Source organism: Suncus etruscus, chromosome 11 (assembly GCF_024139225.1).
Source record: "Suncus etruscus isolate mSunEtr1 chromosome 11, mSunEtr1.pri.cur, whole genome shotgun sequence".
NCBI lineage: Eukaryota > Metazoa > Chordata > Mammalia > Eulipotyphla > Soricidae > Suncus > Suncus etruscus.
Window position 1 is genome coordinate 40,793,185 of NC_064858.1, and position 27,413 is coordinate 40,820,597.

The window sequence follows — 27,413 nt, forward strand, 5'->3', positions numbered from 1 at the left end:
AACCCTTTGTTTAGCCATTATCCAACTGAAACAACCCTCCTGTTAATCCTTTTTAACTCTCCTCGTGTCCTTTGCCAACAGAAGTGATCATCCTTTCCCTATACTTTCATAGCACTTTTATCTTTATTCTATTTCCACTGTATCACTAAAAACTATTTTTAAGAAGGAAAGAAATAGAGGCAAAGACAGACACGGGACAAGGAGTAAAGGAATTTAGGTACATTGGTGGTGTTAAGGAAAGACAGAACTAACTATCCAGACCACAAAATCAACAGCACTGAAATCATGACTAACAAACTTAAAAATGTACCTGTTAAGATGGAAGACTGAGAGAAGAGGTAGGGAGTAGGCTCTGGGAACATTGGTGATGGGAGGTTTACACTAATGGTGGGATTGGTGCTGAAACATAATATGTCTAAATCTCAACTATAAATAACTTTATAAATCACAATGCCGTAAATAAAAAATTAAAAAAGCATACACTATTTTCTAGTTAGAGGTGTGTGTGTGTGTGTGTGTGTGTGTGTGTGTGTGTGTGCCTTTGAGCCTTTCCTTAGCTGATGCGTTACTATGTGTCACAGTTGCTATCCTTGAACTTGTGACAGAGCAGCATGTTTGTGATCTCACTAGGTCTTATCAAGGTCAGGTACGTTCTATTAAATGGCTTTGATTCTCAATTATATAAAAAAGAACCTATCTGGTCTTATAATTCCCAACAGATACTCGAGGTTTAATAAATATTGGTGAGATAAAGGAAGTCCTCTCTGTGCCCCTACATTTCCACTTAGTAAGTAGAGAGCAACAAGACTATTTTCCAGCTTGTCTTGACTCTCTAGTCAAACAATACATCTAGAATCCAAACCATTAAACCACAGTCAAGAACCAAATAATCTTACTGTTTTGTCCATCTCCATAATTGAAATAATCTATTAAAGTCAGAATTCAGGATAGAGCAGGTCCTGGTCCCTTGTTCGAATGTCTCCTCCCTGTTCTTTCCCCTTCCTAACACTGTGTATCTGAGCATCACAAAATGAGAAGAGTGGTCTGTGCCCATTCTTGACACTGAGAGCTTGCCACACCTTTGGCATTCTTCCAGGCACTGCATGAAACCTACAATGGTGCCTGGAATACAGAGAGTGCCTAAATGTTTATGAAACAAATATGTGAACAACTCAAGGTAGATACCACCCTCATTTGACAAATAAGGAAACTGAGGCACTCAGCAATTTGTAATCTCCTAAAGGGATTCACTCTAGTGAGTGGCTGAGGAATGGTTCTAACACAACCTCTCCTGACCCTTGTTCTCCTGACTACATGACACCCACTGTCCTATTGAGTCACTTTGCGCTCTACACATGTAGATACAGAAGCCAAACTCACACACTAGAGCCAAATTAGAATAGATAGCCGTGAGGACATCCCTAGTTCAGGCTCTTAGCATAGCACCAACTAGCAGTCATGCTTGTGCCAAGCACACTTTGAGCCAAGGGAAATGAGTTTTCTAGGCCAGTCTCTCCACTGTAAAGGGGACAGAGAACCCCCTTTTATTCAGTTAGAGTCTGCAGACACATCAACTGGTTCTCAGGAGCAAGAGCACAGATTTTCCAGGGACCCTAATAGCCGTCAGTGAGCACTGTGTTCAGCAACTTCTTTCCAGCTGTCTGGTTGGGAGATTCAGTGTTGCATGACCAGCCTCAACAGCCTGTGTAGCAGGTGGTCGGTGATGCCAACTCAGGCCTGGACCTGAGGGGCCTACCCTCAACACATACTAGGCAGTCAAATGACTGAAATACCCTTTCCTTCACATTGCCAGCTCCTAAAAGGTCTCTCAGTGCATTGTAGAGAAATCTTTGGCCACAACAGCTGGGCACTTGATATGTAGAGAGGACCTGCCAAAGGAAGCATTTCCAGACAACTGAGGAGGAGGCCAGGAAAATGGAAATGCCAAGAGCTGGGCACACGAAGAGATGACCCTTCTCAGTATGCCCCGCCCCCAGCTTTCAGCACCATGCCCCCTGGAGGATCCTAAACCTCACCCCAGTGCCACAGCCATGTGTCGTCCCACTGCCAGTCCTCTCAGTACCCACCTGTCTGAGAGCTGATTGGGGAACATGAAGACTTGCTCTCCTCCCCTCCCCATCCCCCAGGCATGAGAACTAAACACGGAACCAAACAAAAGGCAGCCACCAGAGCCTAGGCCAGAGGTCAGAGCAAGCACCCTCTCCAGGCAGTAGAAGGCCCAGGTAGGCAACTGTTGAAGGAGCTGCAGAACTGTGCCACCTGTGTTGAGGATTCTACACACACACCATCACCCAGGCTTTGGAGCAGGCTTGCTACTGTTTCTGTCCATTGGAACACAAAATACATTAAGAAGCAACCTACCATTTACCCACTTTGTTCAAACACCAAAGAAATCCAGGGGCCACCTGTCAACAGGTGAGTTGACTCACATGACACCCGAAGGCCACGTGTGGGGAGTCGTTTGCACAATACTAGGTGCTGCCCAAGTAGTCCTGATACCTTTTGCTGCAGTGATGCCAAAATCTGCCCTTGAGTCAACTGGCCCTTCCTCTGGACCAACCATTTATCTGGAGCCATAAGAGGGAGGGATCTGAGGTAGGAAGGTACTGAGGGGGCTGGTAACATGCCCTTCAAACAGTTATCAAGGCATTTTCCTTATTCTTTTTTTTTTTTTTTTTGGTGGGGGCTTAAGGATTTTGGGTCACACCCAGTGGTGCTCAGGGTTCACTTTTGGCAGTGCTTTGAGGGCCCTACATGGTGTTAGAAATTAAACTCCAGTCAGATGTATACAAGGCCAAAGTGCCCTACCCACTGAGCTATTGCTATGGTCCCTTGTTTTGTTTTCTTTGAGAAATAAGCAGAAAGGCACAGCCCCTGGTGGCGTGTCTTACACTGGATGATGAGCTTGCGGTGCTCATCACGGGAGTCTTCCATAGTGTAGAGCGTCTGCTTGGTGATACTGTTGAGGTCCACATTTCTCCAGTCTTCCAGCATCTGGAACGTGATGTCTGCACTGTGAATCACCGTGCGAGATGCCTGCAAGCCAGTGCAAGCAGACCATTAACTCACAGGCTGTTCAGCTAAATCTCCTGTCTACCTATCACTTCAAGACCTTTCTAATGAATCTCTACTAACATTGAGCAAATTCATTTCAGGAAATCGGTGGGTGAGACAGAACCAAGAAGATCTGCCTGTTTTCTCTAAGGTCTTGGGGTCTTTCAGCCCTTTCTGTATAAGCAGCTGCCCCAGCGCAGCCCAGTTCAGATCCAACCCTGCTGCCTGCAGCCCACTTGCTTTGTACCCCCATCAGAGAACATCAGAATGTGGGCTCAAGGTCAATCTATCTTTGGATGTAGGTGTTAGGATGATGGGAGCTCTGTGCTTAAGAATTCATATGTCTTAGCACCCAAGATGGGTCAGCCCAGAGCTAAGAATGTTCCTATTGTCTTGGGCCAGTGTTAGATTTCAGCCCAGCAATTTCAGCCTATATAAAAGCATCCTGGGGCCATCTGCCATCTTTCTGCATTTTACTTTTTTTATGTAACCATAATGCTTACTATAATGATTTATAAGGATAAATAACTGAGGAGGAGGAAAAGGGAACTTCCCATTTGGGTTCATCTATAGTGTGTGCATTTTGACGAGACTTTCCTCCACACAAATCCCCATTAGTTGAATTTAAATTTGCTAGTTGAAATAATTGCGCATGGGCTCATCAAATTGGAACAAGATCAATAACTAGCCAAGAAAAGCATTTTCTTTCCTTGCATGCTTTCAAAAATGTCTTTAGTAAACTCTCAATTACACTTGGACACTGGAAGTCTCCAGTGCCTGTAACTTTCCAGACAAAGGCAAATACTGAAAACCCTTCAGACCACCAGTAAAATCTTCCCTAAAACCATTAGAGTTTTCTCAATCTAATATAGGCCTAAATACATGAACGTAAGATACAGGCCAAACTCTAATGATAATAAAAGCAACGTAATGGTAACAATAAGGGTTCTGGATCTGAATGTCCTACTTCAAATCCTGACATTACTGCCAATAACTGCAACTGGATAAACCTCAGTGTTTAATTTTATTTTACTTTGAGGTAACATCAAAATAAGACAGTGCTCAGGGATCACTCTGGTGGGTTCAGGGGGCACATGCAATGCTGGGGATGGAACGTGGGGCCATATGCAGTGCCTTATCCACTGTACCAGATCTCTCTTTACTCCCAGATCTGTTTCCTGATATGCCAAATGGGGATGGAGCAAAACCTACATTTTGTTTTGGGGTTATACTCGCCTGAGCTCAAATGTTACTCCTGCCCTCAGAGATCACTTCTGGCAGGCTTTGGGAATCATGTGAGATGCTGGAGATCGAACCTAAGTCAGCTGCATGCAAGGCAAATACTCTACCACTATACTATCACTCTGGCCCCCAGTACCTTCTTCTTAAGGTGAGTGAGTAGTGGCAGCGAGTTCCTTGAAACAAAACTTGAATAACACACAGGGCAGGGAGGAAGAGCTCAGCCAGGTGGCCTATAGGATTTAAGTGGGAATCTGAATGGATGGCATCATATGCACAGCCTTGGGCCTTTGATTATGATATTACAGCCAACTAGAACATTCTTCTTGTCTTGCATTCCTTTGTCTTGCAATCTGGCCACTGTGTGTGTGTGTGTGTGTGTGTGTGTGTGTGTGTGTGAGAGAGAGAGAGAGAGAGAGAGAGAGAGAGAGAGAGAGAGAGAGAGAGAGAGAGAAAGAGAGAGATGAGATGGAGAGGTCTTCCTCTATTCATATAAATAGGATCTAAATGCCCCTTTATCATCATTTTTCAGGCCAACTCTCCCTAGACCACCACTCTATATATCACTAAGTATAATGCGTGGCACAAAATAGAGACTCAGAAAATATCTGGAGGAACAAATGACTGAGCTGTGAATGCCAAGTTGCTTAGTTTATCCTCAAAGGCCTGAATATTTGGATCTTGGATTAAGCCTTTGGGGGCGAGTTTTTGAAGAGATGATGTTTAGTCTGGCACACTCTGTGTGTGAACAAGAAAGGTCACTGGGATATGAGCAGGGTCTTGAGTTCCACGTTGTTTCTGTCCCAATATCAAAGCCCAGTTCCTCTGGCTGGCCCAGGAATGTGCCTGGGAGTTGTCCAATGAAATGAACAAACAGCGTTTGTGTGTTTATGAGGTGCCTGCCTGTGTGAAAAGTGAAGAGAGATTGTGTGTGCACTCAGGTAATGGTGCAGAGATACAGGTATGGATATTTTTTACCTATATGAGAACTAAACAGTCTAGCCCCAAAGGGAAGCACCAAAATCACAAAACTGTTAGGTTCTTAATTGGGCAAATTAAAGATATGGTCAACCATAGCATGTCACACATATGCTGTTTTCCATCAGTGACAAACCATGCCACATGCCTGATGGTGGTACTGATGCACACAGCCTTGGCATAGAGTGGGCTTCCTCAGGTGAACACACTCGGGACAACCCACCACAACATGGCCCCAAGCACTCTCTTAGGAAGTGCTGAGACATGCCGGACTGGGGAAAGAAAAGTTTGCTGGGAGAGAGAGCTGTTTCTAAGTTGAAACAACCTTCATTTTCTTCAAACTCCATCTTTTAGGCTCTGATTTGGGCCTCACCAATGCCCACTGTGGTGATTGTCTCCCTCCACCCCCTGGCATGAACAAACTGGTCTCCAAACCCCAGCCTGAGCGCTCCTCTTTCATTGCCAAAGATGGGGGCAAACAAAGTGTGTGCCTCTCTTAGCAAAGGTTTCTGCCCAGATCTAGGCCCCTGTCTCTCAAAGTTGAGACTATCTCAACACCATCTGGAGCTTGACCAGTAATCGGCTCAGAAGCAACAATGGGACAGGTGAAGGCTGCAGAGGCAGCGGGGAATGTGGACACCTCGGGGAAGTGGGTCACACAGTGAGGGAGGAGAGAAGTGAGTGGGCAGAAGACAAACCCTGCTGTCTAGCAGCAGCCCTGAGGAAAATGTAGTTCTGGGAAAGCTGGCTATTGAGCTGTCACCTCCCCATTTCTTTTTTGTTTGTTTTGAGGGCATACTGAGGGATGCTCAGGGGTTACTCCCCGCTTTATACTGGGGAATTACTCCTAGAGGTTCTCAGGGGACCATATGGGGATCAAACCCAGGTTGACTGTGTTGCAAGGCAAGTGCTATACTATCACTCCAGCCCATCACCTCCATCACCAACAACTCTGAAAATATCTTTCTGAATGTAAGCAAACATAGTAACAATCACCACAGGTAGCTATGAGCCAGGTGTGACTTGTGACCTACAGCTAGCCCCCTGTGCTTTAAAGCTCACTAATATTTTAAGAGATTCCTAAGCTTAAACAGATTTAGATTCCCTTCCTTCAAGTACAAAACTGATAGAAACACAAAATTTATACCATCAAACTTAAACTAAAAGGGGTAGCTTTGCTCTTTCCATTCAACAGTCATTGGTTAAGTTTGAAACTTTTGAGTCTATATAAATCACTTGTGCTAAAAATCACTTTCAAATCTGGAAGACTAAGCAAAATTCAGTGGATGTTGAATATACTGTGTAGCTTCAAACTCTTTCAGATTTTTTTCTCTCTCACACACATACACACATTCCAGTATCCCCTCTGTTGGAATCATATATCTTAGTTCTTCATGGCCAAGAGTTGATTTTTCTCCCCAACCCCAGGGTTTCATTTTCTTTTTTGAGGGAGTCACACCCAGTGGTGTTGAGGGGTTACTCCTGGCTCTGCACTCAGAAATTGCTCCTGGCAGGATCTGGGATCATATAAAATGCCAGGGACTGAATCCTAGGCTGCCCCAGTTTGACTGCGTGTAAGGCAAATACCCTACTGACTGCTGTGCTATCGCTCTGGCCTCCCAATCCTAGGGATTCTTTTGGCAACTTTCTGGATGGTCTCAACCACAGTGGTATTTAGGATGGATAGGCTGCTGGCAGCCTGTGGATTCAGATGAGGGATGTTACACCAAACATCTACAGAGCCCAAACTAAATCCATGTCTGCAATCTACAAAACCAAATATTTGCAAGGCACAGAGCAACTGCCCATGGCAGAGTCATCAAGCTCCTGTGGCAACAGCTTCTGAAAAATCCTGATTTACTTAAAGGAAAACAGAAAACTGTGGTTTGAAAAACATATCCAACATGCTTAGGGACAACTGATAGTTTAAAAAATTAACCAATTTGGGGGCTGGGATACAGTGACAGGGCATAAACTTCACATGTGAGACCCTTGGGTTCCACCCTAGCACCGAACACAAGGAGGAGAAATCAATTCTTATTTTAGCAGAAACTAATATAAAGATTTGTCAACTAACATTGAGCTCTAATATTGACAGACTGAGTTCTTTTAGATCCTACCCTTGCTCTAGTTGGGGGTGCCTCCCCCAGACTGGCTCAGGAATGTGTTGCTGCTCAGCCCAGCAGTGCTGGGGAGGTGTGTAGTACTGGGAGATGGAACCCAGGACCTAGCACATGCCAGGCTATCTCCCTGACTGAGGCAGCCATGTTCTGGATGGTCTTTGGACAATACCTGGCAGTGCTTGGGTGCTGTATCTTTTGTGCTCAGGGCACTCCTGGATGTGCATAGGGTGCTGGGTGGTGACAGGAATGGCCCCCAGGGCTGTGTGTGCAAAGTCTGTGCTCCAGCCTATTGAGTTGGGCTCTCTTGTCACAAAGGGAGTTGTTTTGAGGATCTGTCCTCTATCTGCAATGATTTAGCCGCATTTAGAACACATAACATAGGACAGCTACCTGGCAGAGATGATTTAGAGATGTCTGTCGCCGTAGAATTTGGGAGAACCTTCTCGACACTGCAAGAAGCAAAGAGTTCATTTGAAATATAACCTGCATGTTTTTCCATGGCTTCCCTCTTTGCCAGACTTTGTCCCATGTTTCAACCCCATCTCTGCACTCACTCGCAAACTTCCAGCATTTGAGTCTTTGTTCTTTCTCATTTATAGACTTGGGCCAACTCTGGTCTCACAGTGATATTGGGGAGGGAGGGAGGTGCCTGTTTCAAAGTCATGAGCATGCCACTGCCCTGGCAGGTGTGAGAACTTGTAGCGTCAATCAACCGTGAGTAAGAGCAATTATTTACTTGTCTTTCATTTCACTAATTGCGAGTGCAATCACTTCGAGCCATGAATAATTGCAGGAATCAAGAGGCTGCTTTGAAGAAGGCCCTGTAAACAGTAGAGCCTCTAACAGGAAACCCTGATGGCACGGAGGAGGTGCGTAGGGCTCTGGGCAGCACCTTGGGTATACTCGGAATCCAACACTGGGCATGTCTGGGGAAGGCTCATTCGCACATGGGGACAGGCACATTCTCAGCACACAGGAGGCAAGTAGCCATGCATGCAACTGTGGCTTCTGAAGCTGACAGGCCAAGGCCATCACTCTGATAGAGTCCTGGGAGAGGGGAAACTTGGGAGAGGAAAAAGGCTTTTCTCCAGACACCTCCAGAACAGGCCCAACATCCTCCCCCTACCCCACCCCAAGTGTTTTGCTAGCATCTTTTTTTTTTTTTTTTGCTTTTGAAGATATTTTTTATTTTGATCATACTGACTTATATATCTTTCACAGTAGTATTTTAGGTACATATTAATATTAAATCAGGGGAATACCCATCACCAAATTTGTCCTCCCCCCTTCCCGTTCCCTTCCTACAACTATATCCCCCACCTGATCCCCCCAGGCTGCTAGAGTAGGTGGTCCCCTCTTTGTCTAGCTTACTATAAGTGATCATATATCTTTTGGGTCCTGGTACCCTTCCTTGTTTCCCCCTCTATTTGAGAGGTGGAGCTCGATAATTCGAGTTATGTGGTTTTGTTTGAAGGAAAGAAAAGCCAGCATCTTCTTAATAATTTCTGAACTGGACAAGAAATAAGAAACTTCCCTGGGATTATTCTAATTGGTCCCAGGAGCCTAGTGGCTGGACTTAAACACACACACACACACACACACACACACACACACACACACACACACACACACACACACACGCACACGCGCACACACACACACACACGCACACACACACACACACACACACAAAACTCCACAATTCAGGACGTTAAGGGGAGGGGGAGGGATGAGGATAGATGAACTTCTAATTTTCCAGGCCTATCAATTGTTAATCCCTCTCCTTAATTACTTTTTCTTTAACTTTGTGATGTGGAATTTAGTGCCTGTGCAAAGAAAAGAAGTGAGAGGCGTGAAATAAAGCGGCTTTATCAATAGGTGATGGGCACCGCAGGCAGCCTCAAAGCCCTTTTGAAAAGGCTCCTGTGCCCCCAGTGCCCGGGGTAACTCGATCACCCCTTCCTTGTCCTCTCTTGCTCCCAACTAGGCTCTTGTACTTCAGGCCAGACCGGCAAAAAGCCTTATTCAACAGGGCCAGTCAACAAGTATTTTAAAGGATTGTTTGGCCTAAATATCTCATCATCTTGAATTCAGCAACATGTGAATTGGCTGTGGTGCCCAACTCGTGGAGGCAGATTTCAGGGAAGCTGCAGACCCCAGTTGATGAGAGAGCAATGGCCGGCAGATGACACACTCATGCTCGCGGCTCCCTGGTCCCCTTCTTTCCTTACGCGGATTCTTAATTTGGCTTTCTCATTAGGCAGAGAACTAAACACACGAAGCAGGAGCTCCTGGGAAATGTCCACGTTCAGGGAGGGGAGTGTCACAAGCTGTGGGACTCTGGGGACATTCTCTTGACTCTCTGGTCTGTCTGCAGAGCAGGATGAGGCGCAGAAGCCCTGGTACTGACCAGATAAGAGTCTGGATCACTCAGTGGCCTAAAACCTAGCTCCATAAGAGAAGGTGTCCTGATAAGAGGAGGCGTGTTACCTCAAAATACATATGAGGATTAAACGAGTTAATGCACAGAAAGTGCTGTTGTAATTTCTGCTGCTTTGCAGGCAAATAATAACTAGCTATTATTATTATTATTATTATTATTATTATTATTATTATTATTATTATTATTACTGCTACTACTACTATCTTTCCCACACTCTGTTACTTACATTCAAACTTGATGTTGCGCAGATTTTCTGGTAGGTCATGGAGAGCCACCTTGAGCCACTCGTCCAACTGCTTGGCAAACTTTCGGATCACCTGAGTTAAGCTGCAAGGAAAAAACCACACATTTTTGTTCTTCCTTAGGGGTTTTTGGTTTGGAGACCATACCAGAGTAGCTCAGGGAAAGATTTGCAGTTGCTTGGGATGGAACTCTTCTCACTGGACTTTCTAGTATCTAAGAAACGGTTTCTTCTTCTTCTTCTTTTTTTTTTTTTTGAGGGGGTCACACCCTGTGGCACTCAGGGGTTACTCCTGGCTCTGTGCTCAGAAATCGCTCCTGGCAGGCTTGAGGGACCATATGGGATGATAGAAATCAAACCAGAGTCTGTCCTGGGTTGGCTACATTTAAGGCAAATGCCCTACAGTGGTGCAATCACTTCGGCCCCAGAAACATACATTTTTAAACAACAGGTGTATTGCCTACTCCTCCAACAGCTACCCTTAAGGGGCATTCAGTGCCCTTCATCCTGTGCTGGCAGCATCCCAGAGGTGCCACTCAGAGGAGTGAGCATGAAGGTGAAATGGCTGGCAAATGGGTCTATTCTGAAGATGTTGGGGTACCTGAGGCCAGGAAGCTACAGCAGACCTGAGTGGGGGCGTGTAGTTGGGGCATGAAGCAAACCTGCTGTGACAGTCCCCATATATCTCTGTGCAAACATAAAAACATCCTGGTAGTGTCAGAGCCTGTGGGAAGGGCAGGAAGAGAGGGAGGGACACCTGTAGCCTTTCTCTGTGCTGGCTTCCCTCTTAGGCACACACTCCAACAATAGCACTCCCCAAGCACCCCCATCCAGCCTGCACTGAGGATACCCAACAGCTTTGCCCTTTGGCAGCAGCCAAGTGTTTTGAGACTGGTGATAACTCTGACCTGGGCAGTGAAAATCTTTCAGTTTTTGGGTCAAGGATCACTAGAACCAGGAGGCAGGAAAGGGAGTTAAGAGCTAAGGGAGCTGTAGGGTGCAGAAAGGAGCCAGAAATGTAGAGTCTAGAAGACACTGAGCATCAATGTCTCTTTTCTCTATTTTGGGAGAGTCCCACACCGGGAAGTGTTTGGGGTTATTACTAGCTCTACATTCAGGGATCACCCCTGGCAGAGCTCGGTTGGGTGGGGGAAACCATATGAGATGCCAGAGATAGAACCCAGCTTAGCCACATGAAAGGCAAATGCCCTACCTGCTGTGCTATATCACTCTGACTCCTGAGCATCATATTTCAAGATCTCATTATACAAATGCAATTGGTAACAGCCCAGAGATCCCACTTCCTCCACTAAGTCCCTCTTGGTGGCACCAGAGAGAGGCTTCCCAGGCTTCACCTGGATTGGTCAGTCATCCTTGTCTTCCACCTTCACCTTGCTCAGTTTCCCCCACATCCAGTCCCCCAGTCCCTGGAAGTACTCTCCCATCTCTCTGCTCCCTCTCTCTTCCCTGATGGATTCCAGCCTTCTCTGGGAGCTTCACTCCAATCTTCCTCCAATCTCATCTTTCCCACCAGCTCAAAGAACCAGAATTCTGCTTCCACAATATCCATCTCTGCTGCCATCCTTCAGTGGCCCCCTCAACTCAGCCCTCCTCATTCTCATCATCTCCGGAATTTGACTTTATAGTAGCTCCTCCCCTACATGCATCCTTATAGTAGCCGCTCCCCTACATACATCCTATCTTTTCATCTATCATATTATTGCATTTCAGGGTGTCCCAACCTCCTCATTCCTGTCTCCTAAAGCTGTCATACTCTCACTACAAAGATTCTTCCTCAAAGGAATCTAGAACAGTGTTTCTCCACTGGGAAAAGACAATGGCATATTATGGCTACCCTATGGGTCCCCAGGGTATTCCAAGGGGACAAGGTAAAAATTCAGTAAACAGAAGGAGCACAGCATGAGACTAGGGGGCACACTGGTTAGGATCTGGGGCCCAGAGAAAGAAAACAATGTCAGAAAGTGGCCACAACTGGAAAAAGGTTGAGAAACAATGAGATTTTCATCTTTTCCTCATTCCCTTTTGCCCCTTACCTCATGCCTATCTCTTCCCAAGGCAGCCACTTTCAGCTTCACCCAATTCCCATTGGCCCACCCTAATCCTCCCCTCACTTGACAGCCTGAAAATATTCACTTATTTTGGCATGAGAGACCCATCATTTCATTTCCTCAAGCACTAAGCCCTGTCTTGCTTCCAGGCCAGTCCTACCCAGCCCCATCCTGATGTCATGGTTATGTTCTCTCCCCTGGAGAGTGACTCCATCACCACTTGCCCCCACTCTTCTAACCTCAGTACACAGGACAACCCATGGAGAAGTTCAAAGTGCCCATATCAAACCAAAGTCAGCATATGACCCCAATACCTTCCCTGTTTACTTCAATTTCAATACAATTTTAATAAATTTTATTTTTTCAAAAGGCATAGTTTTTCTTCTTTTTTGGAGGGGGCACACTTGGCAGGGTTCAGGAGAAACTCCCAGATCTGTGTTTAGGACCACACTTGCAAAGGAACACAATGGAAAAACAATGTATAACACCACCATGCTTAGAGGAAAATGATGGTAGCTTTGCAGGCCCAACAAGTGCTAACCACCTATATAGCCTTTATAACAATTTTAGAAGGAAATCTGGAGAAATTTCAAAGAACTCAAAGAAACCATGGAATAAAATGAATAAATCACAAATAAGAATCAAGAGGGTATGAAAATAGAAATGAGAAAACTTGGGCCCGGAGAGATAGCACAGCAGCGTTTGCCTTGCAAGCAGCCAATCCAGGACCAAAGGTGGTTGGTTTGAATCCCGGTGTCCCATATGGTCCCCGTGCCTGCCAGGAGCTATTTCTGAGCAGACAGCCAGGAGTAACCCCTGAGCACCGCCAGGTGTGGCCCAAAAACCAAAAAAAGAAAAAAAGAAATGAGAAAACTTAAAACTGAAATAACAGGACTGAAAAACTTGGCAGGAGAAATTAAAACCTCACTGAAAAGTCTCACTAGCACAGTGGCTGAGGACAGCATCAGTGAGCTGAGAGATGAGATGCAGAACAACTTTGTACAACAGAAGAGATTGGAAAATAGCCTTTAAAAATAACCAATGAGGGGCCCGGAGAGATAGCACAGCGGCGTTTGCCTTGCAAGCAGCCGGTCCAGGACCAAAGGTGGTTGGTTCGAATCCCGGTGTCCCATATGGTCCCCTGTGCCTGCCAGGAGCTATTTCTGAGCAGAGAGCCAGGAGTAACCCCTGAGCACCGCCGGGTGTGGCCCAAAAACCAAAAAAAAAAAAAAAATAACCAATGAAAAAAATCACCAAAGAATGTGACTAGCTCTGTGTTTACGAATCTTTCTGAGAGCAGCAACCACGTGGTACTGGGGATCAAATCCTGTATGCAAAGCGTGTGCTGAGTCTACTGAGCTCTCTCCCTCTCTGGCCCAAATTTTGTTTTTCTTATGAAAAGCTAATATAAAGACAAGAGTTTAATAAATTCATGATCCAGCTCCAATAATTAGCAACGTTTAGCAATTGAATTAAATCACCATATGCCACTATCATTTCTTGAGCATTCTGAAGCAAACTTGAGATGATACCTAGTTTCAAAATCAGCACATTCTTATCAGGAATTTACATATATGCACATATACTTGTACACAGACTCATGCCTACACATTTAAAACCTCTATTCTGTAACTGACAGAGTCAGGTTGAGCACATGTTTTGCACATAGGAGGAGGCCTGGTTGGATGTCCAGCCTCTGGAGTTCCTCAAGTACCACCAGCAGTGACCCCTGAACACAGACCAGATATAGTCCCAGAATTTCCAAACCACACACACATTATATATATATATATATTATATAAAACAATGGCTACTAGTCCCTTAATACTACCTATAAACCAGTTTGTATTTAAAATTTCTCTAAGACTTAACTTCTTTCATTTGGATCAGGTCCAAACAAGGTCTGTACATTACATAAAAGATAGAACATTGCCTTGTTCTCTCTATTGAGTCTTAAAAAAATCCTATTACACATTCTTGGCAAGTGTAGTATTCTTGGTTCCTGAAAGGCCCCATGTTTTGATTTGATTTCTTCTGTGTAGTGTCATTTAACCTGTTTATCTGTCCTGTGTGTTTCCTGGAAACGGACATTTGATTGAAAGACCTGATTAGAGGCAGGTGAAGTGCAATACTAGCAGGCCAGAAAACATGGTGTGTGGTCTCTGTGCTGACCCATCCTGGCATAAGCTTACAGTATCTGCCGCTAACTAGTGCCTCTGCTTCCCAGAGTGGTTTATGGGACTCTCTTCCCACCATCCGGCATTGCAGGAATTCTCTCCAGGAATTGTTCCCAGCCTCTCCCAATCTTCTCTCCATTTTAGCTTCCAGTCCTTGTCAGCTGGGCTTGGCAGTTTTTGGCCCTATTCTCTATTCCCTGCACCCCACCCCCACCCCAGGCACTCTATCTCCCATAGGACAATCTTGAAAGTGTCCCCCAAAAGCTTGCAATTCTCATAGATTTTACCTTCCAGTTAAAAGTTCTCAATACATGTTATTCTTTGGATTAACCCCCCAATACACACACACACACACACACACACACACACACACACACACACACACACACACCCTGACCTCCACACCCCAGGCCTAATCTTGCTTTTTTCTCCTCTGTCTCCACCATTTCCCCTCATCCTACCACTCCCCATACCTGAGGGCTATTCCTTTCACCAAAAGCATTTCCAATATACTTACAAAACCAATTTTTAATTTATTCATACTGGTTCCTTATAAAAAATAGGACACTTGCTACTTTATACATACATATTCAAGTTTTCTTCTACATCATCCCCTCTTCTTCCTTTCTCTTCTCAGACCAGCTGTGACATTACAGGAAACCTGTGCAGCCCGCTGGACCAGGCTCTGTAACTGTTTGCCCACTGTCCCCCACCTCTAGCTGTATGAGGGATACATGTCTCCCCTCCTGGGACAGGCAGAGGGCAGGGAGCCTGTCAGTTCTGATTCTCCCTGTCTACACTGCACTCAGCAGAGTGCCAGCCCCTTGCAGGCACATCAGGGTATAAAATGGAGAGTCCTCACAACTGGTCCCTCAGAAGCCCCATCTTTGCACTTGTTCCACCCCTCCCCTCAGCTTCAATTTCATTTCTGTGTTCCAGGCTATTACCTACACCTCACTGTCCTCTGACACTCTCCCCAGCTCTTCCTTCTTTGCCTAGAAAGGTCCCGCCAAGGATTGCTGGGCCTTGCCTGAGCCAGCACACATTAGTTTACTGATCAATACAGTATTGAATGTCTGGTTCCCCATCCCTACCCTGCCCCAGCTCAAGACCTCTGCTCCATGCTGGCACTTGTTTTCAAAAGATTTCTCTAGGCTTGGAATGAAAATAACCCACTACAGAGGGTTCAATGCTTGCCTGGTATGCAACTAACCCAGTTAGATCCCTGGTACCCCATAGAGTTCCCCTGAGCACTACCAGGAATAATCCCTGAGTACAAAGGCAGGAGGAAGCCTTGAGCACTGCCAGTTGTGGCTCAAAAACCAAAAAGGAAAAAAAATCATTGATGGGAAGGCAAGGACTAGGTAATAAGGGTGCTGGGAGGATCCAGGCCTGTGGGAGCCACCACGGGGGCAATGGTGTCCTAAAGTGAGGCCAGGAAACCTGAGTGAAAGAAGTCCCTTGCAGTCCCATCTACCTTCTTGAAAGAAAAAGGACGTATGTACCCCTATGCTTATCAGGAGGAAACACACACAACAGGAGCTTAAGAATTGCTGAATGAGGGGCCGGCCGGAGAGATAGCATGGAGGTAAAGCGTTTGCCTTTCATGCAGAAGGTCATCGGTTCGAATCCCGGCGTCCCATATGGTCCCCCGTGCCTACCAGGAGCAATTTCTGAGCATGGAGCCAGGAGTAACCCCTGAGCACTGCCGGGTGTGACCCAAAAACCACAAAAAAAAAAAAAAAAAAAAAAGAATTGCTGAATGAAAACTCCAGTGAATCCAAACCACTGCCTGAGTATAAAAAGCCTGAGTTCCCATGTTTGCAGCACACTATATCCAACTCTGTGTGACCCACAGTTCAGAGGAGTGCTTGGGGCCACTGAACTGCTCACCAGCTGAGCCATGGATGTTAGAATCCAGCCCAGTCAGGGAGCCCTCACCCCTGAACCTGGAGCTGGCTGCTTGCCACTGGGAGCTGAGAACTACTGCAGGCGGGCGGATGCAGTCTGTGTCTGGGGCAATTGTTTGATTTTGTAAGGTGAAGAAAAGCAGGGAGGGTTCAGCCTGGAAAAGGTTCTATTTTGGGAGTCAGGGCAGAAGAGTTAAACAATTATTCTAGGGTTGCCTGAGCAGGTGAGGGGGCTGTATCTGTTCACCTCTGCCCATGCTGGCACCACTTGCCTATGGCCTCAGGTAATGCTGACCTGATCTAGACCTCTCATCAACATTCCTGTGGATTAACATGGATTCCCCGACCGACCCATCTGCAGTGTTGCGAGTCCAGCCAAATTGAACTGTAGAGCCATCTCTCCCAGGACCTGCTCTTGTCCCTCGTTGTCACGGCGCTGTCACCCTTTGCTTTCGGGGTCACAAAAGTGCCTGTTTCTCTCTTATGTGCAGATGGCTCCTGGGTTGAGAATCTAGATTCTGACCTCCTCTTGCATGACATTTTTATTTCGGGGACACCCTGGTAGTGCTCAAGGCTTCCATCTTTCTCTGTTCAGGTGGGATTGGGAGCCCCTATGGGGTGCTTGGGATCGAACTAGGGTTGGCCACATGCAAAGAAAGTGAGTACTCACTGTACTACCTCCCCAGCCCTTCTTGCATTTCTGAAATCTGTTTCTTTGGGGAGCTACTTCTGGTGCAGTCCTTGGGATTGCTTCCAGCAGTGCTTGGAGAACAATGAATGAGAGGCAGGAATGGAACCCAGGGACTCCATGGCACTCCTGAGAGCCATCTCCCTGCTTTCCTCCTGCCTCTAAGTTCCCTTCTTACTTACAACTCTCTAACTGGCCCTCCTAGGAGAGATCAGCAGAGGTCAGAGAGCAGATGCCTCTGACCCAACAGGAAGCATTGCCTACGTGGGTCTCTTCGCAGCAATCCTACTCTAAGGAAGTCCATGTGGTTAATTCCAGCAGATGTGAGAAACTGAGGCTCAACGAAGTGATTTCAGTTGTCCAGAAGGTTGCAGCAAGTAAGTAGAAGGAACAGAATTCAAGTCCCACCTCTGGATTAGGAGCTTCTGCCTGTACATTAGGGGCACACTGCTGCTTTGATGCCACAGACTTACTCTTTGGTCATATCTGCTTCTCTGTGGCCTTTCCTGTTGCCCATTAACTACCCACATCCACATCGCCACAGGCACATTTCCCTCCCTTCCTTCTATTACATCACTTTTTTATTGGCGGGGGAACTCAGTGGTGCTCAGGGGCTATTCCTGGTCTGTGCTTGTGGGTTGCTCCTGGTGATGTTTGGGGGACCATGCAGTGCTGGGAATCAAACTGGGCTGGCCACATGCAAGGCAAGTGCCTAATCCTTGTACTATCTCTCCTGATAAACAACATACATCTTTAACACCCACTACCTGAAGTTGTAGGAGGTCACACGAGGTGAAGGTGCCACACTTGAGAAAGATAAACTTTCTTATTTACAGGGATGGTATTTCTCTAATCCTGTCCCTTGTTCTTTCTAAGTTTTAATCCACTTTACTGACTTGGTAAGGGAAAGGGAAGGGAGGGCTTCCCTTCCTGAGCTTGTGGGCTGGGAGTGGTATCTCAGCCTGGGCCTGGCTGGGTGGAGAGTATTTCAAGAAAAGAGAACTTCTTACTCTCACCCCTCATAAAATCCAGGACTGGTCTCACAGAAGGCATCCACAGAATGGGATTTGGGGAGGGCTGGATTTATGTGTGAAACTGGGGGAAGTGGGCAGCTGGACAAGCTCTGAGCTTGTGAATAACTTTGTCTTCCTGATGTAATGGAAAAGGCACTGGATTTGTAAGTCAAAGTTCACATTGGTAATTGTGTAATGTAAAAGGGGAAAAAAAAGGTCTCTTTTGGCCAACTTCAGGTCACTGAGGGCAGGCCCTCCTTTAAAGCTCTCTTCCAATGGCCAGCATAGAAAGGCCCAGTGTCCAGCATATGACAGTTCTCTAGCAAAGGAATAGCTGGGCCTATTTTATGTATTGGCTGTTTCATTTACTGGCAGATGGAGATGTACAAGTTATTTCAAGTTATTTTCTGTTCCTTTGTTTCATTTTGGGGCCACACCTGGCAGTGCTCAAGGCTTACTCTGGTGTTTTGGTGGTACTCCGAGGACCATATATGATGTCAGGAATTGAACCTGGATTAGTTGTGTTCAAGGAAAGTGCCCTGCCCAATGTAATCTCTCTCCAGCCTCAAGAAATTTTAGTTTCTAAACTTTAATGTCTACATCTATTTAAAAAAAGCCAAATGAAGAAAAGGTAGGGCCGGGTTAGCATCTCATTTATATTTTCAGAATCATTTCACAATAGACTAGAAGCGTATAGTATGTACGTACCACTGATAAAGCACAATTAGAAGTACTTATAAAGCTCTCATAAGACTAGATATGCTGGGCCCGGAGAGATAGCACAGCGGCGTTTGCCTTGCAAGCAGCCGATCCAGGACCAAAGGTGGTTGGTTCGAATCCCGGTGTCCCATATGGTCCCCCATGCCTGCCAGGAGCTATTTCTGAGCAGACAGCCAGGAGTAACCCCTGAGCACCGCCAGGTGTGGCCCAAAACACACACACACACAAAAAAAAAAGACTAGATATGCTTTTGGGGACAAAATAAAGACAAAGATTTAGTTGTCAGTACCGAGCTAACTTCTCTAGTGTATAAAAAGAAATTTAGTAACTCAAAGATGAAAGGGGGCCATATGATTTTTATAAAATATAAATATATATATATATATATGTGTGTGTGTGTGTGTGTGTGTATGTGTATTTATATATGTTTTAGGAGCAAACATGGCTATCCTCAGAGCTTATTTCTATCTCTGTGCTTAGGGATCACATAGCATCCCAACACCACAAGGTCCCCAAGCACCACTGGATGTAGCCCCTGAATACCTCCTCAGCTGGAATTTCCAGAGACAGGCCATCTTAAAGACAGAAGGACTTGGAAACAGTCCCTTCCACTCATGTATGAGTTAGAGGAGTAAGCTCATCCTCATGGCAAGGGAGAATAACATGAGTTCTAGTTTTCCAGCCAATTTCCCAAGACTGTGAGCTGAAAGCAGATAGTGAGCTCAGTGGAAAAAATCTCAGCTATCTCTGCTGACTTTACCAGGTAATGGGGGGAGGGGGTCTTGTCTTCTTCCATAAAGACTATGTGTTGGGGAAACTGAATAGGAGAGGATGCATATAAGATTTCTCTCTAGAGGAGGAGCCGCAGCCCTGCCATTGCAAAGCATGAAGCCTACCTGGGTGTTCTCCTTTGAGCCTTCTTTGTATGTATAAAACTAAGGCACAGCTAAGTACACTTACCTTGGGAGTGAAAGGCAAGCTTGAAGTTTAAAAGTCAAGGGCCACCCTTTCACCACTGCAACCTTCGGGGAGTGTTCTTTTTTATAACTGAAACCCAACTACAAACATGTTTGTTATCAAGTAATAAAGATATTATTAAAAATAAAAATAAAAACACCAAAAAAAGTCAAGGGCTAGATAGACAGACAGACAACAGAAAGTAAGGAGCTTGCTTTTCACTTGGCAGAACCCAGTTTGATCCCCAGCATCATAATATGAACCCCTGAGCCAAGAGTGAGCACTGAACTGGTGTGGGCCCACCCCCCCAAAAATGTATAAAAAAGCAATATAATCTATGACATAAACCAGATAAAGAAGCCTGTACTCTCAATTAAAAATTGACAAAATTCATAAATGTTTCGTGATAAAAATTCCCAGCAAAGTCAGAATAGAATGGGACTCAATCTACTCTTGGGCATCTAGAACAAATCTAGAGCCAACACCATGTATTATAAAACTGCACAGTAAGAAATGAAGGGGGAAATGGTAAACAAAGAAATTAAAGTGTCTATTCCAAGATTTCAGGCTAATACAGGAAGAAACTATAAAATAAAAAGCAAAAACAAAAATAGCAAAGATGCTACTAGAATAAATAAGTGATTATAAAATAATTTCATGATACAAGGTCAGTATTTTAAAATAAATCATGTTTCTAAAACTAATAATAAATTGAAACTTCAAAAAAAAAACCCCAAAACACAGTACCACCAAAAAGCATAAAACAATGTACAAAGTTTATATGTATAAAACTTCAAAAGTCTGATGAAAGAAACTAAAGGGGACCTGGCTAGATAAGTCTGCCTAGCTAGGAATAGAAGACATAGTATTGTAAAAATGTCAATGATTTTTGAAATTTATTTTTCTAGATTCAATGCAATCTTCACAGGATTTTTAATGGTTTTACAAAATTACTATGTAAAAATAAATTATTTTGGAAATAATAAAGTTTAAAACTCACACTACTCAATTTGACTTTGGATAAAGCTATAGTAATTAGAAGTGTGTGTGATAGGGAAAGGAGAACATAAGAGGAGAAAGAGAGAGAATAGACTTGTAGACAAAAACCATCAAAGCAGTTCAATAGCAAATGGTTTAGTCTTTTTTTGGAAAATAGTACTAGACCATTTGGTCCTTGGTCTGCAAAAAAGCAAAACCAAACTTTTATCTCTATACCTTTGTAGCATACAGAAAACTCAAAATGAATAAATATAAATCAAGTCCAAAAAAGATGTATTTAGACAAATTTTGGCAATCAATCATTCTAAAAAAATACAAAATGGGAAAAATATAAAATCTATATTTCTGGAAAGGAGCGTGAGAGAATATGTTGTGATCTGTCCTGGCAAAGAATTATTAGAGCACCAAGGAAAAGCCCACTAAATAAAATAAGTTGGATGTTAATAAAACTTGAAAGCTCTATTTTTCAAATGATATGTTTTAGAAATTAAAAATCAAGCCCAATACTGTGAAATATTTTCAAAACATACATCTAATAAAGAAGTCTACCCAGAGTATTTAAAGAATTCTCACAACTCAGTAACAAAGCAAGCAACTTGGGGCCAGAGAGTGTGGTAGGGAACATGGCCAGCATTGCCCAATCCTGAATTTCATCCTCAGCACCACTGGGTGTAACCCTGGTGGTCCCTGAGCATTGCTGGGGGTGGTCCTGGTCAACCTGGAATGTCACTGGGCTGAGAACTGCTGCATGCACCAAATAGAATTCTGCTCCCCCAGAAACAAATACCTTCACCTCAGAAATCCAGATATTGGTGGAAAACAAGAATCTTAAAAAAAAAATAACCACTTCATTTGCCATTTGAAAATATAAATTAAATCTATGAATGTCGTTATGCAACTTAGCAAATGACTAGAACACCCAAGTCCTGACTATGCCACATGTTGTGTTGAGGACTCAGTATGACAGCAACTTTCAGCATTGTTTGCAGGGAAGTACTGGGAAGGTTTTCAGTTTTTAACTGGGAAGTTGGGCAGATTTTCATCACCTGAAACTTACAGCCAGTTTCTTTTTGGGGGGGCCACACCCATTTGATGCTCAGGGGTTACTCCTGGCTATGCGCTCAGAAATCACTCCTGGCTTGGGGGGACCATATGGGACGACGGGGGATAGAACCAAGGTCCGTCCTACGCTAGCGCTTGCAAGGCAGACACCTTACCTCTAGTGCCACCTTCCCGGTCCCTACAGCGAGTTTTTAACTCAGTAATCCCACTTTTAGGTATCCAAGCAAAGGTATTTTGTATGTATTCCCATACAAAACCTGTATAAGAATGATGCTATGGGGCATGATAGCCCCAGACTAAAAACAACTCAAATGCGCTTCAGTTGGTGAGCAGAACAAAAAGGCATATACACATAATGGAGCACTAAGCACATAGAAAGGACCCATCCTTGATCTAAACAAACATGAACTATGCTAAGTGAATGAAGTCTAACTCAAAAGGCTACTTGGCATATTGTACCACTTAAAAGCAATTTTGGGAAAGAGAAAACAAAGACAGAAGATACAAGTGTGATTTACCAGCACTGGCAAATGGGTTTGGTGGTGGTGTTAGGATTAAATAGGAATGAAAAGAGATTTTTAGAAGGAACCATTTTTAAATGATGAATATTAGGGCTGGAGCAATAGAACAATAGGTAGGGTTTAATATTATTGCTAGGCTGACCCGAGTTTGATCCTGGTATCTCATTTCGTTCTCTGAGCCCACTAGGAGCGATCTCTGAGCACAGAGCCAAGCAAAAGTCCTGAGCAAGCCAGGAGTTACGCAAAGACAAAAAAAAAAAGAAAAAAGGTAAATGCTAAGGACTAGAAAATCAAGCAAGCTTAAATTTAATAAGCAAACAAAAAGTTATAAAAACATAAACAACAAAACAAATGGAATTATGTATTAAAGGCTCTGCTGTACTTGTAAATAGAAAGGACACGCTTACCCAGTAAGAGGAAAAACAAGTATCTGAGTTATAAAACAAATGCTATTGTCCTGCAGACAAGTGAGTTATAAAGGTTGGAAATAAAAGAAGCAGACGTATTTGAACAAATGAAAACACATTTAAAACAGAAGTTATGATCTCTATTTTCATACAGTTATGGTTTTGGCCAAGAAACAAAAATTATATGAGGCTTTGTAAAGTTATGACACTTCATAGATATTACAATGCACATTGAACAAGCATCAGCTTTTAAAAACAGAAGTTATAGGAGACATAAGGTGAAATAGGTTAGTTAGCAAGTGTTTATGTGAGTGTTGAAACTAAATTTACTTTAAATCTGACAGAGATGAAGATATAAAGAACTGACAAAAGGACTAGAGTGGTAGGACAGCAGGTAGGGAGGGCATTTGCTTTGCGTGTGGCTCTTAATTATGCTAGTATTATTTCTTTTAATTGAGATTTTGAGAACAAATCTGAAAGGCAGAATGAGGTATACATTACACTGGATTTGTGTATGTTTTTCACTGTAAGAAATTTTGATAAAGATTTCCTTGAGGAGCTAGAGGGATAACACAATTGGTAGGGCATTTGCCTTATATACAATTGATCTGGGACCAACCTGGGTTTGATCCCTGGCATCCCATAAGGTTCCCCCCACCTGCCAAGACTGCCAGGAACAATTTCTGAGAGCAGAGCTAGGAATAAGCCCTGAGCGCCGCTAGGTGTGGTTCAGCCCCTTCCCCCCCCCAAAAATAAAGATTTTCTTTGAACATAAACTTCTCTGCAGAAGACCAACAGACCAACACATGACCAACAGACATATGAAAATATGTTCATCATCACTTATCATTAGGAAAATCCAAATCAAGACAACAATGAGATATCATTTTACACCAGTGAGGATGGCATATATCAAATATGCTGGGAACAGTCTCTGTTGGTGGGGATGTGGTAAGAAAGGAACTCTCATCCATGGCTGGTGGAAATGCCTGGTCCAACTCTTATGGAAAACAGTATGGAGGGTTCTCAGTAAACTCAGTAAACTCAGTAAACTCCAAATTGAGCTACCATATTGTGGTGTACCTTAATTATTTCATGCTACACCATATGATCCAGAAATCCCTCTCTTGGGTATCTAACCCTAGGACAGAAAAACATTCATCCAAAAGTTTGTATGTATACACACCACTATTCATTGCAGCACTCAGTACAATAGCTAAGACTTAACCTAGATGGAGTTAACCTAGATGTCCAACAACAGACATGAAGTGGATCATGAAGACGTGGTGTGTGTGTGTGTGTGTGTGTGTGTGTGTGTGTGTATACACAATGGAATACTACATAGCTATAAGGAATGATGTAATCATGAAATTTACAGCAACATGGATGAACTAGAAGATATGTTAAATGAAGTAAGCCAGAAAAAGGATAAATACAGAATGGTATATGTGGTATTTAGAATAACTGCACTAAGAAATACAATAGTCAATGGGAGTTGTCTCGAACAACCACTGGCTCCAAAACCTTGAATGGAAGAGGAGAAAGACAAAAACATATATTCTCTTTTATACTTCAAAGAGACCTGCATCAATGGACACAGCTATTTATACTGAGCAGGTATTCAATTAACTGCTCTTTATAAATGCCTGTAATAATGTTCTAATGCTTTTATCCACAAACTCAGGTGCAGAATGTGTTTGAAAGACATGGACTTCCATTACAGTGTTCGCTATAAGAATGTTTTAGTGTCTTAATTTTAATATGTCTATAAGTACACTCTATAATGTTTTTGTTCACAGTGGTTCTTGGAGATATTGGTTGGTTGCCCTAGTTTTGCATTATAGTATTATATTAGACTCCAAATACAGTGCTCATTATAAAAACTTGACAAATATCTCAATCCATTAATTTTCCGTGATTATGCTTGATAATAAGATCTAATGTTTATGTCCACAGATAACATTGAAATAGGCCATAGACTCTAGCTACAATGCTCATTCATTATGTTTTTGTAGTTTATTTTCAATTCAAGCTAGTTTACTATTATACATAATGTCCATGTTGTCAGTTTACTTTCAGAAAAGGAACCTGGATGCTAAAGACTTGTTAAACAATACTTCATGGAGTAGACTTCTTTTATTATAGTGCTCATTGCCATACTACTTAATATTCTAGACTTAGAAATTATGATTATTTTAAGAATGTTCTATGCACAATCTAACACAAGAAGCTCTTTTCAACAAAGTTTATCCCCACCAATGATGATTTGCCCATCTGATCTGCCCGCTTTATATTTTTTTTAAGCACTTTGACCTATTCCACCAGCGTCAGTTTTTCAACTGCAACCTGTGAATGGACTTTCATTGTCTATGTGTGTGTGTGTTGTGTGTGTGTGTGTGTTTGTGGTGGCTTCTATGTCTACAACAGGGGTCTCAAACTCGCGGCCCCCGGCGGCCCTCTGTACAACATTTTGTGGCCCTCGGCCGGCCTTCAAATATCGCAGTATTTGCGATTATTCGCTTACCGAATAATCGCAATAAAAATCACATTAGTAAGAAAAAATTCGCATTAAACATTCGCATACCCCGAGCAGTTCCATTCGGGGTATGCAAATGTTTAATGCGATTTTTCCTTACTAATGCGATTTTTAATTGTGAATATTCCGTAAGCGAAATCACTTATGTGGCCCTGCCTCACCCCGACTTTGCCTCCTGCGGCCCCCAGGTAAATTGAGTTTGAGACCCCTGGTCTACAATATCCATCAGTATTGTACATAATGTCTGTCTATGTTGTATATAGTCTTTCCCCATTATATATAACCCTTCCTTTTCACCCTCCTGCTACAGCTAGTTTGGGTCCAGTTATGTTGACAACTTCTTTGAGTTCCCTCTAGGAGAGTGCCTGAAGTAATCAAACCTGGTAACAGCACAGAAGGTAGGGCATTTGCCTTGCACATGGCCAGCCCAGGTTTGATCCCAGGCATTCTTATAGTTCACCAAGCCTGCCAGGAGTAATTTCTTTTTTCTTTCCTTTTCTTTTTCTTTCTCTCTGTCTCTCTCCTCTCCATCTCTCCGTCTTGCTTTCTTTTTTCTTTCTTTCTTTCCTTTCTTTCCTTTCCTTCCTTTCCTCCCTTCCCTTCCTTTCCTCCCTTCCCTCCCCTTCCTTCCTTCCCTCCCTCCCTTCCTTTCTTCCCTCCCTCCCTCCCTTCCCCCTTCCCCTTCCCCCTTCCCCCTTCCCCCCTTCCCCCACCCCCTTCCTTTCTTCCTTCCTTCCTTCCTTCCTTCCTTCCTTCCTTCCTTCCTTCCTTCCTTCCTTCCTTCCTTCCTTCCTTCCTTCCTTCTTTCTTTCTTTCTTTTTCTTTCTTTTTCTCTTTCTTTCTTTTTTCTTTCTTTTTCTTTCTTTCTTTCTTTTCTTTCTCTCTCCTTTCTTTCTCTCTCTTTCTATCTCTCTCTTTCTCTCTTTCTCTTTCTCTCTTTTTCTTTCTCTTTCTCTCTCTTTCCTTCTTTCTTCCTTTCTTTCTTCCTTCCTTCCTTCCTTCCTTTCCTTTCCTTTCTTCCTTCCTTCATTTCTTTTTCTTTCTCTTTCCTTCCTTTTCTTTCCTCTTTCTTTCTTCTTTCTTTCTTTCTTTCTTTCTTTCTTTCTTTCTTTCTTTCTTTCTTTCTTTCTTTCTTTCTTTCTTTCTTTCTTCTTTCTTTCTTTCTTTCTTTCTTTCTTTCTTTCTTTCTTTCTTTCTTTCTTTCTTTCTTTCTTTCTTTCTTTCTTTCTTTCTTTCTTTTCTTTCTTTCTTTCTTTCTTTCTTTCTTTCTTTCTTTCTTTCTTTCTTTCTTTCTTTCTTTCTTTCTTTCTTTCTTTCTCTCTCTCTCTCTCTCTCTTTCTCTCCTCTCTCTCTCTCTCTCTCTCTCTCTCTCTCTCTCTCTGTTTTTGGGTCACACCCTGCATCACTCAGGGGTTACTCCTGGCTCTATGCTCAGAAATCTCTCCTGGCAGGTTCGGGGGACCATATGGGATGCCAGGATTCAAACCACCATCCTTCTGCATGCAAGCAAATGCCTTACCTCCATGCTATCTCTCTGGCCCCTGCCAGGAGTAATTTCTGAGTGCAGAGCCAGGAGTAACATTTAAGCACTGCCAGGTATTACCCAGAAAACCAAAAACTAAAAGGGGGAAAAATAGTGGGCAGGAATGATAGTACAGCAGGTAAGGTATCTGCCTTGCAAGAAACCAAATCAGATTTGATTTCTAACAAGAGTCTCTAAGCACAATCAGGTATGGTGCCAAAACAAACAAGTGTACATATATATTTTTAAATAAATGAATCAAGAGAAAACTACACAAAAGGGATGACTCAATAAGGCAAAAATTAAGGTTTTCCTTAAAGATAAATTAAAGAAAAATAAAAACAGTAATACATATGATGCTCAAGAGCTTATTCCTTAAAAAATAATATAGGTAGCCCTTTTACAAAGAAATAGCAGAAAACTTAACTTCATGTTAAAAAATGGTATAGCATGTGGCCAGAGTGATGGCACAGCAGTAGGCACATGCCTTGGATGTGGCTGACCTAGGATGGACCACGATTCAACCTCCTGGCACCCCATATAGTCCCCCCAAGCCAGGAGTGATTTCTGAGTGCATAGCCAGCAGTAACCCCTCAGCATCACTGGGTGTGGCCCCAAAACAAAACAAAACAAAAAGGTATAGCAGAAATAATCAGCTACAAAGGAAATGTAATGAGTCTACAAATCTAATGAAAGCAAAAATGACTTTTGATGAAAAAATTGTGAATAAAGT

General features: G+C 43.5%; 1 protein-coding gene across 1 annotated transcript in view; it reads right to left on the minus strand.

Moving 5' to 3' along the window:
- Positions 1-27,413, minus strand: part of RFX4 (regulatory factor X4) — a 178,487-nt gene that overhangs the window by 45,421 nt on the left and 105,653 nt on the right. Inside the window, exons 9-11 of the mRNA XM_049783113.1 lie at positions 10,085-10,185; positions 7,806-7,864; positions 2,913-3,057 (exon numbers count right to left, since the gene is read on the minus strand). Of these exons, the coding sequence (XP_049639070.1) occupies positions 2,913-3,057; positions 7,806-7,864; positions 10,085-10,185 (305 nt within the window). The remainder of the gene's footprint in view (positions 1-2,912; positions 3,058-7,805; positions 7,865-10,084; positions 10,186-27,413) is intronic.